Source organism: Nyctereutes procyonoides, unplaced genomic scaffold (assembly GCF_905146905.1).
Source record: "Nyctereutes procyonoides isolate TBG_1078 unplaced genomic scaffold, NYPRO_anot_genome, whole genome shotgun sequence".
Classification (NCBI taxonomy): domain Eukaryota; kingdom Metazoa; phylum Chordata; class Mammalia; order Carnivora; family Canidae; genus Nyctereutes; species Nyctereutes procyonoides.
In genome coordinates this window covers 59,078,418-59,092,136 of record NW_026575133.1, presented here as the reverse complement: position 1 = coordinate 59,092,136, position 13,719 = coordinate 59,078,418, and the positions used below count along the sequence as shown (strand labels likewise).

The 13,719-nt window shown below is 44.0% G+C and overlaps 1 protein-coding gene across 3 annotated transcripts in view; it reads right to left on the bottom strand.

Moving 5' to 3' along the window:
• Positions 1-3,619: 3,619 nt before the first annotated feature.
• Positions 3,620-13,719, bottom strand: part of FDFT1 (farnesyl-diphosphate farnesyltransferase 1) — a 33,517-nt gene continuing 23,417 nt past the window's right edge. For all 3 annotated transcript variants that reach the window (XM_055346165.1, XM_055346166.1, XM_055346164.1), the window contains 3 exons: positions 11,955-12,131; positions 10,267-10,419; positions 3,620-4,553 (listed from right to left, as the gene is read on the bottom strand). In XM_055346165.1, coding sequence (XP_055202140.1) covers positions 4,332-4,553; positions 10,267-10,419; positions 11,955-12,131 — 552 coding nt within the window. In that variant the 3' untranslated portion in view covers positions 3,620-4,331. The remainder of the gene's footprint in view (positions 4,554-10,266; positions 10,420-11,954; positions 12,132-13,719) is intronic.

The following is a 13,719-nucleotide window of genomic DNA, read 5'->3' as shown; positions in this document are numbered from 1 at the left end:
ATGCATGATGCCGGAGCCCAGCTGTCCTAGTGGAGGACCACGGTGGCCCTGGTCCCCTCCGATGCTGGGACGGGGTGGGAGCAGAGCCTGCATGTTGTATGCTGAGCTCCCTGTCTCTGGGTTACATTGCTGGTTATGAAGCGTTGCTCTGCATGGTCCTGGTTAAGAATCCTGAACAGTGGGCAGCCCCGGTGGCTCAGCGGTTTAGCGCCGCCTGCAGCCTGGGGCGTGATCCTGGAGACCCAGGATCGAGTCCCACATCAGGCTTCCTGCGTGGAGCCTGCTTCTCCCTCTGCCTGTGTCTCTGCCTCTCTCTTCGCTCTCTCTGAATGAATAAATAAATCTTTAAAAAAAAAAAAAAAAAAGAATCCTGAACAGTGAAGTACAGGAGTTCTTGAGGGAACAGAGGAAACTGGAAGGATTGCATCCATCCCACTGGCCTGTCAGCACCTGACTTTCTTTCCCAGCCTAGGGTTGGGCTAGCTCCAGAAGCACGGGAAGTTTGACTTCTGATGGGAATTAGGAGTTAGGGATCAGGGGACACTTGGGTGGCTCAGTGGTTGAGCGTCTGCCTTTGGCTCAGGACGTGATCCCAGGGTCCTGGGATCGAGTCCTGTGTCACGCTCCCAGCAGGGAGCTTGCTTCTCCCTCGGTGTCTCTCATGAATAAACACATAAAATCTTTAAAAAGGGGGGGGAGGGGCTCAGAAACTGCCTTGTTAGATAAGCTCTTAAACACCTGGTAAATATGAAAGGGAAAAGCTGTGAGACCTGGAATTAAGATGAAAAACTTAAGTATGAAGTTAGGTTTCACAAATTTTTAAGTGCTTAACAAAGGCTACCAAAGCCACACATTTGCAATGACTTTATTCTTTTTTTTTTTTTTGCAATGACTTTATTCTTAAATTTCAGTGAGGAGACATTCATTACCTCAGTGTAGTTCTGATAAATTTGACCTGCTCCCTGACAGTTGGATAATCCCATTTCCACCCCGTGCCCACCAGCAGCTTGCACTCACCCGGAAAGCCCACAAAGATGCGTGCAGAGTCGTGCTACCACAAGAACCCAAAGGAACTACAGGGCATCTGCACACTTAGTTTAGGACTCTTTGTTAGAAAACAAAACCAGCTATGCTTATTTAGCGTTGGGATCGATGTCAATACTTAAATCTCAAATTACCTAATTGATCACGTGTCACCTCAGTTCAACGGGTGGGGTGCTTTTTCTTGGTTGCCTGTCCAAACGAGATGATTGATGGAAGGGACTGTGCCTTCTTCTTCACTATCTGGAGGAGGGCACGGTTTTAGTTTAGACTTAGAAGTTTGTGCATGTACTCGAACCCTTTCCACTCTAAAATGCGTCAGACCAAAAGCGTGGGCATCGCCTAGCAGCTTGTTAGAAACGTAGAGTTTGGGCCAGACCTCTGAGTCTGCCCTTGCAATTTAACAAGACTCCTGATGATTCATATGTTCGTTAAAGCTTGAAAAATAAGGCCTTAGAGCAGTGGTTCTCAAACTGGGCTCCTAACCAGCAGCATTTGTATCACCGGAGAACTTGTTAAAAATGTCAGTTTGGGGGTACTCCCCAGACCTGAGAGACAAATGGTCCTAGCAATCTGGGGCCTTCAGGCAATTCAGATTTTAACGTTTGAGAACCACAGCTTTAGCACTCTGCTTCCAAAATGACTAAGGATAATTAACAAATGGCTAGTTCCCTCCTCCCCTACACACATGGGTGTGCCAGCCCCAGAGGAATGGTTGTGATAGAATGGGGCTTCCAGGTAATGCTCCAAGTACTTTCCCAAAGGGAGATGGGGATGCACATGTGCAGCTTTAACCTGGAGCTCTAGAAGGCTCCCAATATGTGGAGATCGGGCTCCTACTCCGGTCTGTTGTAACATAACGGAGTTTTATTAAATTTAGATCCCTAGATTCAGATGGGTCAAATACTCCTCTGAGGAAAAGCTAAAATATTCCACTGTAAGTAGAAATCAAGTAGACTGTAGGCCAGAGATGCTATACATTTGATTAAAGTGTGGAGCAGAGGGTGGGGTTGCGACATTTAACAAAAACCAGATGCTCAATTAGATTTGAATTTTAGAGCAAGTAATTTTTTAGGAGGAATAGGTCCTTACAATATTTGGATCATAATTATACTAAAAAAAAAGAAACCTAGTGTGTCTAAAATTCAAGCTTAACTGGGCATCCTGTATTTTATCTGGCAATTTTAAGAGAAATATTTTTAGAAGAAAAATCATCTAAAGCACTCAAGAGTGGGCATAAGAGCTTAGACTTTGCAGAAGTCAGTGACAGTAAAAGTTATTTTATGGCGAGGAGGAACCTAGGAGATCTTCTAAACCATACAGAAGCTCAGAACGTCCCACAGGTCATTACTGAGCCATACATCCACCTCAGACCAAGACTCTCCACCAGGTTGTCCTCTGTCCTACATGGGCCATAGCAGAACTCATCTGGCACCTCAACACAAATTTCTAACAACCTACCTTGGGATCTCAAACCAAGTTCTGATGCTTAAAATACCTGGAAAATTACTGTTGAGTCTGGCTCATAGCCATACTCCACGTGGCAAATGACTGGCTTCAGCGTGGTGGTGACCAGTTTGTCCAGAGCTGAGCTTCAAATGAACCAGTTAACAGCAGCTTCCAGGGACCCAAACTAAGCCACTGCATCAGGTGGCAGCAGCAGGAAGAAAATCAATGTGAGTCTGTGTAGTACAATTCGAGGCCAGCACTACTGCTGGAGAAAGCCCTCAGCTTGGTGATTAATCACCATACATGAAGGACTGCAGCAGGAGAGTAGACTATAGACTATGTACACTGAGCATAACGGCTCCCATTAAGTCCTTTAATGCCCCCACAATGGGGATGCCTCAGCTTGAGGGGCTTTTTCAAACCACCGTAGAAAGAGGGGCCGCGTCCTCCGGGGCCCAGGCTGATTTGCAGTAGTCACGAGTGAGCGCACCTCACACCACCCCCCGCTGTGTGTGGCTAAAGACAAGGCAAACAGTGGTGCCGGAAGAATTTGGCTAAATGCCATTCGGCTTTCTAGCCCATCGCCTGAAAACACTTTTTGCTTTTCTTGAGGCTTCAGTATAGAAACAGATTCTTTTAAAAAAGAAACAAAAGACCAAAAAACCCACAAACACAATCCCTAGATGTGATAACATCTGCATGGAGCTAAGTGAGAGCCGGCTGGCCAGTGAAGCAAGGCTGCCCCATGCTCATTTCCTGCAGGCAGAGCCATGCAGAGGCCGGGCAGCCGGACCCTTCTCCTTGGTACCTCCCTGGCTGGCTGTGTGCTGGCAGCAGACAGCCATCAGTCCTTCCATCACTAACTCCATTCTTGAGCTCCTATTGGCCATGCATGTCCAGGCTTTCGAGTAAGCCGCCCTCGACAAATACAAAGTAATTCAGTTCTTGGGATCCCTGGGTGGCGCAGCGGTTTGGCGCCTGCCTTTGGCCCAGGGCACGATCCTGGAGACCCGGGATCGAATCCCACGTCAGGCTCCCGGTGCATGGAGCCTGCTTCTCCCTCTGCCTGTGTCTCTGCCTCTCTCTCTCTGTGTGTGACTATCATAAATAAATAAAAATTAAAAAAAAAAAGTAATTCAGATCTTTATTATAAACACATCTTTATATATGATGTCTTCTCAAAAAGTCAGCCTTAACTGGAGGCCAATCTTCTACGATGGGGCCCAAAGCAGTCCTGCAGTCTTTCTGAAAGCTAAACTTTTAAATGAGGAAGCAATTCCAGAACACACCCCCCCGCCCCGAATCAGTCCTTAGTCTTCATGGGCAGAAGACAGTCTGCATTCTTAGGAAACATGAGGCCATTACCTAGACCCACAAACACTGACACCTACTACATTCAGATCGATTGGAGAAAGCAAAATGAGAAAAATGGGAATCCAACTGAGAAAATTCACTTCACTTTCCACAAGGACATGTATTCCAAGGTTGCTTCAAATTAAATACATTTAATTATGATTCTAGCCAGGATTCACCCTAAATATCTCTCGGCAGCCCCATAAGCAACCATTTCCCCTGACGGGCAGCCAGGAGCGCTCCGTTGCTGCCACCGCACGGAGGTGAGTGCTGCCCACAAGTGCCTGCTTGCTGAGGGGGACGTATCCACCCCTTTTATTCTTAGCTTCTCGACTGCCTGTCACAGTTTCTAAAAGTCCCAAGTCCACCAAGTTCTTTCAGGGATTAAAGCAGGAAGGGAAAAAAGGGAGGGGGGGGGTGTACTGATATCCTTTCTCTTGAAGAAAAGGTCGATCCGTGATGAACTGTAGCTTCTGGACTGATAGCCATCAGTGTTCTCCAGTCTGAACATAGTCCTCTGTGACCTGGGACAGGGTGCTCAGATATTGCCAGCTCAAGGCGGCCAAGAGCATGACAAACGACAGGTAAATAGGGGAGTAGTGACTTCGGGAGATCAGCTGGCAATTGGGAAGATTCTGTGTCCTGATGGTAGAGATGATCTGCCTTGTTTTACCAGAAGATGGGTCTGAGCTGGGGATTCTATGATAAATCTGTGAAAGAAAGGAAAAAGCAGTAAGTGGCACTACTGGGTGCTAGGAACTTTATAAGCATCTTCTGTGTTTACTTCTTATGATAACCCTCAACAGGTAGGTATTTTATGTCCATCTTACCAATGAGGACATGAATGGAATAACCCAAAGCCACCTGACAAGTAGGCAGGATGTCCACTGAGGCTGGCCTCGTCCCACAGCCGGTCCTCGGGAGCACCAGGGAGTCCCTGCCCCCAGGTCCTCACTGATCTTCATGTCCACAACGCCTCACAGAGCGAGGCACAGAGGGGGAGCTTGGCTGCGCCCGCAGAGTTTGTGCTGGAGCAGAGCAACATGGAGAGGGGAAAGGATACTGGAGAGACTGGGCAAACGCAGCCAAACAAGACGGATCTATGGTGTAGGCCACAGGCTAGATGCAGAAAGGCCAGAGCAGAAGCTGGAAGCCGGAGAGTAGTCATCCTAGAGTCCTCTCGGGGGCCCTGCCCTCCTACCCCTCCACAAACCTCCAAAGCATTTGCTGAACCCAGGCCTCACCTCCATGCTCACAGTTATTGCTGCGGGCTAGGCCCTCCAAGCCTCTCGGCTGAGCTATGACCAGCCTCCAAACTGAGCTCCTGACTCTACTGGAACCCTCAAGTCCACTCGCTTGCTCTCCATACCGTCACCAAAGAAAGTGAAGGCTTCTGCTTGACACCCTCAGTGGCTCCCAATCAGCTGCTGAGGGTCTGAACTTTCAACTGCTGACCGTTGTCTCACAAGTGTGATGCTCTGCTCCTCGCTCACATCATTCCCCCCTCCTAGAATGCCCCTGTTATGCTCCTTCACCCGGCCAACTCTCACCTGTTGCCCAAGTCTCAGCTTAGGTATCAGGTCTTCTAGAAAACCTGCCTTGAATCCCTCAGTTGGGCCATGTGCCGCCTTATCGCTTAACACTGAATTCAGCTATCCTCTGTGTCTCCCTAGACTGCAAGACTCAAAGGCACCACGCCTCATCTTTCTGCCTCCTGCCCAGCTCTGTGCCTGGCACACAAGAGGCCCTGCACAAATCGTCACTGACTCAAACTGACAGAGCAGTTAAGAGATGATGGAGGTGAGAAGTGGGAATGATCCAAGACAGAGGCAAAGAGGAAGCAGACAACAGAGCAGGCATATTTTTAAATAATTTTTTCCATAAATTTCCATTATATAATGGGCATGTTTTTTCACAGACATATTTCATATTCTTGCCACCCTCCTACCTCCCCACCAAAAAGGCCCAGCTGCAATTTAGTATAACAAGAAAATAAAAGAATATGCCTACAAGGGGCTGGCTGCTACATCAAGACAGCATGTGACTTTTGATCTTGGGGTCATGAGTTCAGGCCCCACAATGGGCATAAAGCTCATTAAAAAAAAAAAAGAAAGAAAGAAATATGCTAATGATATCTAATACCTAATATTATGCTACCAAGAGTAGCTTTAGAGAGAAAAACATAAGCAGGGATGAAACTGCAATTTCCTTTCTACTTTCTTTTAAAAAAAATTTTACATGATGGAGTAATGCTCTTAAAAACAAGCAATAGAGAGGCCCCTGGGTGGCTCAGTCAGTTAAGCATCTAATTTCAGCTCAGGTCATGAGCCCCCCACAATTTTATTTTAAAAATAGACTATAAATATATTATGCTGCAATTTCACTTTTTTCACTTAAATAATTTTTTATGGACATCTCTTAATGCCAGAACCTAGAAAATGATGTCATTCCAGTTTTATTTTTTATTTTTTATTTTTTTCATTCCAGTTTTAAACACAAGCCGCATAATGCAAATGTACTCTAATAGTTTAATCAATTCATTCCCAATGAGGACTGAGGACAAAATGCTACGATAAGCACCTTTGCACATTTTCTGGTTAATTTTGTATGTAAAGTCCTAGAATTGCTTGGTCAGAGGGCAATGCACGCAAAATTCTGAGGAGTAGGAAAGTCCATAGGTACAACAGGCAGAAAAGGGAGATGCCTATACATCAGGCTTAGAGAGAATAACAGAGGACCCTGGGTTATCTGGACTGCTTGATCAGGCAAATGGTAATGTCATTAACCAGAAAAAAAAAAGGTTATGACCAAGTCCTGAGCTGGAGTAATCAAGTCAGGAGTAATGAGCATGTGGTGGAGGAAGAAGCCTGGCCACCAAAGAGAATGCCAGAAAGCTTTTGCTCAGTGAAAGAAAATGAAAATTAAGACAGAACTCTGGGAAATAACAGTGTAAGGAGTCAGAAAGGCAAAGGAGTAGACAGACAGGTAAGAGGTTAAACCGGGGATGAGTGTCACAAAAGCCAAGAGAGGAAAGGGCTTTCGAGGTGAAAAAGAACCACATTGTCAAACAGTACAGTGGGATCAGGGACACTTAAAAAACTGGTCATTAGAAGGTCATCAAAACAGTTCAGTAAGAAAAGTTCTAATGACAAGATAGGAACAAAAGCTAGCTAGCATGAGGTGGGTTGAAAAAGGAGGAATAAATAACATGAAGTATACGTATCTTTTGAGAAGCTTAACTGTGAGGGAGAAGGGGGAGGAGAGCAGGTAAAGAACAACAAAGCCAGGCCAGGGTCACGATGTGCCCACTTTTTTTGAGAGTGATGTGCCCACTTTTTAAGCAGAGTGGCCTGAGCACACATACACTAGAGGAGTGACTAGAGTGGGGCGGTTGGTGGAGCTGCAGATAAAGAGGCCGCCGACCCTGAGGGGGCGACAGTGGGGAGCAGGAGCGTGGACATGCAGGGGGTAGGCTCCCACAGCAGAGGTGGACACAGAGGCGTGGAGGGGCTTCACAGCACATTAGCTCACACTTCTTCACATGGTGAAAAGGCAGAGCCAGCTCAGGAGAGGATGGGGATTACAACAGTGCTTTCCAGACTTTGGGTTCACAGGTGTCACCTGCGGATCCTGGTAAAGGCAGATTCTGATTCAATGGGTTTGAGTAGGGGTGAGATTCTAGCAAGTGGCCAGGGGCCACTGATGTGGCTGACCGGAGGACCATACTTGTGAGTCGTGAGCTTAGAAAGGGCTTGATGGGCAGGACAATGCTCCAGATGAACCACAGTGCAGGGTGAAACAGGAAGCTGTGTCAACTTGAAAAATATTGCCCTCGCCAAGGAATGAGGATTGGCAGAGAAGGAAATAATAGTTTCTGGCTGTTGGCCTGAGCATTTGTTTTGGTCCCAAAATAGCTGGTTGAGCTTCTCGCCAGCTGACAGGTGTCCAGACTGGTTTGAAGCTGTGGCTGCTCCAGAGGACGCAGGACACTGAGGAGCAGTGTCCACCTACTCAGCCGGTTCGGCTGTCACTCTAACTCTTCCTTTAAGCAGTCAGGTTGCGTGAGGAAAGCTTTAAAGTCCCCTGCAAGTGCATTACTGTGACCACCAGTTAGGCCCCAACACCTGAGAGAATAAATGTGCCTTCCTGTCTTCCCATAAAGAACAAACTTGATCAGTGAGGAGAAGTAGGATTCAGTGTTAAAATTTGGACAGCAGCAAAAACCCAGACAACTGGGGCGCCTGGGTGGCTCAGTCTTAAGTGTCTGCTTTTGGCTCAGGTCATGATCCTGGGGTGCTGGGATGGAGCCCCATTCTCCTTCTCCCTCTGCCCTTGCCTCTCCCCATTGCTTGTGCTCTCTCTCAAAACAAATAAATAAAATCTTAAAAAAAAAAAAAAAAAAAGCCAGACAACTTCTGGACTTGACACAAAAAGTTTTAACTTGAAATTTCATTCATGTTGACATCAAAGTTATTATTACATTTTATTCATTCACATTCGGAAGTCTTCAGAGATTTTTCTAAATCAAATCAACTCAAGTATTAATGTCTTCCCCAAATTACCTTGAGTTTCACTGGAGTACTTTTAAACAACTGGTGCTTTAAATCAGAGGTCTGCAAACATTCTTAAAGGGCCAGAAAATATTTTCAGTTTTGTGGGCCACCTCTGTTGCAGCCTCTCAACTCTGCTGCTGTATCATGAGGCACCCATAGACAGTGCAAAAGCAAACAGGTGTGGCTGTGTTCTAATAAAATGTTATTTATGAGGGTGTAGGGCAGCCAGCTGTAGTTTGCCTACCTGTACCCTAAATCAAACTGAATCACAACTAGGATTTAATTCCGATGGTTAAAGAAAACATCAGATAAAATCTGAATCTTAAGAGAGTAATGGAACTATCTACAACATTTAAAAAAAAATCGTTCTCTAAAATTAGTGGTCAGTATAAAACTACAGAACTAAAATCTTCTCTGAACTACAAACTACACAAAAGGTTTCCAATTTATATAAAATGGAGGAAAAGTGTCTAATATGGCACCATTCAGTTCAGAAAGGGTAATCCAAACCCCTTAGGATTGTAGTGAACAGCGTAGGCTCTGAAGTCAGCCAGATCTCGGTCCAAATCGTGGTTCCAGCCTCAGGTTTCCTTGATATTAATAGTACCCACCTACTATTCAGTTGCTATGCCAGGCACACAGGGAACTCAGAGGAAGTGCTGGCAATTTACGGTGAACCGGACTGTCCCAAATCTCAATAGTAGCAATTTTTTGGTCACTGGCTGAACGAACACTTTATCTAGTCACTAAAAAATTTTAGAATTAAAAAAAAAAAATGTGATCTTCTCTTATGTCTTCTCTGGTGCCTCTGGTAGAAATGCCAAGGTCCAAAGCTTGTCAGATAGAAGACAGGTAGGAACTCCAAGGAAAATGTGCAAAATGCAATAGAAATCAGAGGAAATCATGGTCTTGCAGAATTCTGTTTAGGGGAAACCACTATTACAAATCACATCCCTGTAAAGGGATGGGAAGGAGGATGGGAAGGAGGCAGAAAACTATTGACAGCAGTGGTTATCTCTGGGAGAGAAGGTAGAAGGTCTTTTGGTTTCATGTATTTCTGTAGTAGTAGTTCAATCTTCAGTAGAACATACCTAAGGATCGCAGGGCCTCCACTCATCAGAAGCCACCTCCCTCCTTAGTGTGACGATCATAAAAAATGTCTCCAGACATTGCCAAATGCCCCTTGGTGGGGAGAGAGTGCACCTTCAATTAAGAACTACTGCTCTAAGGCCTGGTGATTAGTTTTAGCCTCTAAGAAAAAGTTTTTTGAACCTAGTCATATTGTATCTCCCACAGCAGGAGATTTGACTTCACCAATATGTTTTGTTTTATAGTGTGGTTTTGGCATTTGAAATGAGATTTGCATTAGAAAGTTGAGAAATCATTGCAACATGATGGTTTTCCTTCACTGAAATTTCCTACTGTGGTTTCTCAGTTAGAGCCCATGAAATAATGGGAAGTACCAGGTTGAGTGTCAGGCAACGTGGCCTGGAGTCCGAGATCCACTAGGTCAGATACTATATTAGCATGCACAAGCCTCGGCTTCACCTTCCTCACCCATAAACCAAGAAGACTGGTTGGCTTCTAACACCATCATCCCCCTCCAAAAATCTGATCCTACTGAGGGGCTCCACCCTAAGGGTTTACTGCATTTATACCCTCTCACTATCGTGCTGTACGGATCAGAACCATCAGCAACCTGAGTACACATTTTTTCCTGATGCAGGACACCAACTCCTGTCTCTTTATACCATAATACAGTGAGTCGTTAACAATGATCTAACATCCAAATATGAACTATTTAAATAGTGATAATATTTAAATCCTAAAAATAGCTACAAATTCTCCAGGTAGTTAAACGAAAACTCACCTCTTCCATATATTGGTATATTATAGCTTTGACCGCTGGCATATTGGTAGCATCCATCATTAGAGTTACTGCTTGCCCTTTTCGGATCTTCACTATACCTTTGAACACCTGCTGATTATTGTAACAGGCAGCCAGAGTGGCAATGGCCATCACCTACAGATAGAAGGAGGGAGAGAGAGGAAAAAAAACAAAACAAAACACTAATTCAACTAATTTCATGAAAAAAAGTATGAAATGGCACTCTAAACAATCACCATTATGAAAAGGTGAAAAAAATCTTCTGTAGAATAAGAACATGTCCAAAGGGCTAAGGTATAACTAACCAAGAAAAAATACCAAAGAAAAAAGCATGTCAAAACTTGGACCTTTCCCACTCGTCCTTTCTCCAACTACACATAGAATCAAGTGGTCTTTGAAGTCTTAAATGATTCTTTGGTTTAACCCCAAAGACCCCTTTTTATTTGGAAAAACACAAGCATTACGCCTGTAAGTCATTTTCCATGCTAGAGTAATAAGAGGTCCAAAAAATGTATCTCAAAATAATATTTACAAAGAATTTTCTATTTTTCCTACAATGAACATATCCATTACACATGAAAAATAACATGGAGGGAGTGGGGGGGAAATGGGAAGGGGGCATAGTCCCCAATGCTCATAGGCAAATTATCTCTAGGGTAAATGGGAACCTAAGTCAGGCATGCAGAATTTAGCTCCAATAACCACTCAAGACTGGTCCTTAAAAGATCAAATCAATGGGCACCAGGGTGGCTCAGTCAGTTAAGCATCTGCCTTGGGCTCAGGTCATGATCCCAGAGTCCTGGGATCAAATCCCAAGTCAGGCTCCCTGCTCAGTGGGAAGTCTGCTTCACCCTCTCCCCTCTGATGCTCCCCCCAGTCTCCTACACACTCTCTCTCTTTCAAAAAAATACATAAAATCTTTAAAAAAAAGATCAAATCAAGTGTCTTTTTTTTTTTTTTTCAAATCAAGTTTCTAAATCAGTTAAATCTCATGACTTGCATGTACTTGAGTTGAAAACTAAAATAACTGGTAAAGGGCAGCCCGGGTGGCTCAGCGGTTTAGCGCCTGCCTTTGGCCCAGGGCGTGATCCTGGAGACCCGGGATCCAGTCCCGCGTCGGGCTCCCTGCATGGAGCCTGCTTCTCCCTCTGCCTGGGTCTCCATCTCTCTCTCTGTGTGTCTCTCATGAATGAATAAATAAAAATCTTTTAAAAAATAAAATAAAATAACTGGTAAGGCAATTAAAAAGCGTAAGCTTCTAGAGGACTGAGGGGCTAGGTCCATAGTATCAGGTTCCATTATCCTGAGTCTGAGAAAAGGACAGCAAAAACTAGGCGCATAAGTAAGACTCTGTAATGACAAACCTTCACCTACATTTTACCCAGCATTCCCAGTAAATCTAAGCCAAAGCCTTAGATTTAATTGTAATACTAAGGATCTAATGAGGCTGGCTGGGTGTGGTAGCTGTGGGGCAGAGAAAAGGTGTGGTGAAACACTCCCTGCTTCCCCCTCGGCAAAAGAAAATAGACCAGAGTCATCTTTTCAAGGAACCATATTCCTAAATGCAAGCAAACCAAAATAGTACATGCATTCTCTCCATCCCCATCACTACCCCCATGCCACTCTTTTTAGCTCCCACCTCTCATCTACAAGATAGTTCCACTGCATACCTGTGGAATAGCGCAGAAGTTAAACACACTTTGGTTTCTAAGTCTTGAGAGGTAAGTGATGACATGTGGGATGTGGTGTAGTGCGTTGGTTATAAGTTCGTTCAGGCACTGCACGGCTGAGTCAATATTCTGTGGCTTAGCAAAATCACCCAACTTCTTAACATACTTGCTCCAAACCTTAAAAATAAGTTATAGCATGTGCATAAGGGAAGGATGTACAAGCAACAGGAGAGAATATTCATGAGTAAGAACTATGATATACAGTAACATTTTTCTTAGCTCCGGACTCATCCTTCCCCAAGATCAAGTCTGTTTTAAGCTCCATGCGGTAGCTATTTATGACAACCTGTCAGGGTCTGATCACAGCCTAGGAGTCAGTTAAGTATTTGGGAAATGGTCTCAGGGACATTTAGTAAGCGTGTACTAAGCAATACTTTGATGATTTCAGATAAAGAGGATTCCTGTTATTCAGAAAGGCATTAGTCTACTCCTGAAAGAAGTAACCAGATAGATACAAAATCAGCTACAACAGTACTGCAAGCTAAACATTAAACATTATTATGGTTGCCATAGCTACTTGCTCTGCCAATTCAGATATGAACACAATCATAAGAAATTGGGAATTAGTATGGCATGTGCAAAAACATTTTTTCAATTATTTTCAGTAATCATATTTGGTGGTAGTAGCATTAGCATCACTATTAAGAGATGGCAGGATCTGTAATGTGGGGGAAAAAAAGCAAATGAGTAATTATGGCATATACTAATTCTGGCATCTCTGAATCTCCATGAGGAAGCAATGAAGTAGAGATGTAATACAGAGGAGATTATGTAACAAGCTGACAGTCCTGAATGTGTGAACTGGAAATATCAGTACCAACTTACAAGATATTTTAGTTTTTTTTTTAAAGATTTTATTTATTTATTCATGAGAGACACACACACAGAGAGGCAGAGACATAGGCAGAGGGAGGAGAAGCAGGCTCCATGCAAGGAGCCTGATGTGGGACCCGACCCCGGGTCTCCAGGATCATGCCTTGACCCAAAGGCAGATGCTCAACCACTGAGCCACACAGGCATCCCAAGATATTTTAGTTTTAAAACTAAACGCACACACACGATGACTACCCCAAGAGCAATGACTATTCCTAGTAGCCAAGTGCACTGCTGGTTACTATTTCCCATTAGCCCAGGTGTCTTACCTAGGCTTCCTGAAGAGCTGGATGAATCCAGAGCTCAGGCAAGAAATGTACAAAATGAGCTTAGAACATCTTCACATACCAAATGGCAAGGAAGCGCTCAAAGGGTCCCCTCATGGGGACTCAGGAGCCAACCTGAACTTCTTCCCAACCAAAGGAGGGAAATTCTGAACTTTAGTAATGAGAATAATTATGGCAGATTAAACCAAATCAAGTATGTTTTAATCCCTGAGTTTATAATGATAGCAAAAAATAAGTAATTGGTCACCTTATGAGGATGAAAGAAAATTCATTATCTTAAAAGCTTGGTAAAGAAAAGAATTAAATATATATATTGCCTTCCATACATCAACTGTACCATTCAATAAGCAAATAGTAAAGGAGGGGAGTTAAATCAGTCCAGCTAATAAAGGAAGACACAATTATAGAATTAAAAATTACTTTATGGCATAAAATTGGAAGTCCTGAAATAAACCTTCACTTAGGGTCAACTGATTTTCAACAAGGTGCTGAAATAATTCAATGAAGAAAGAACAATCTTTTCCACAAACAGTACTGGGACAACT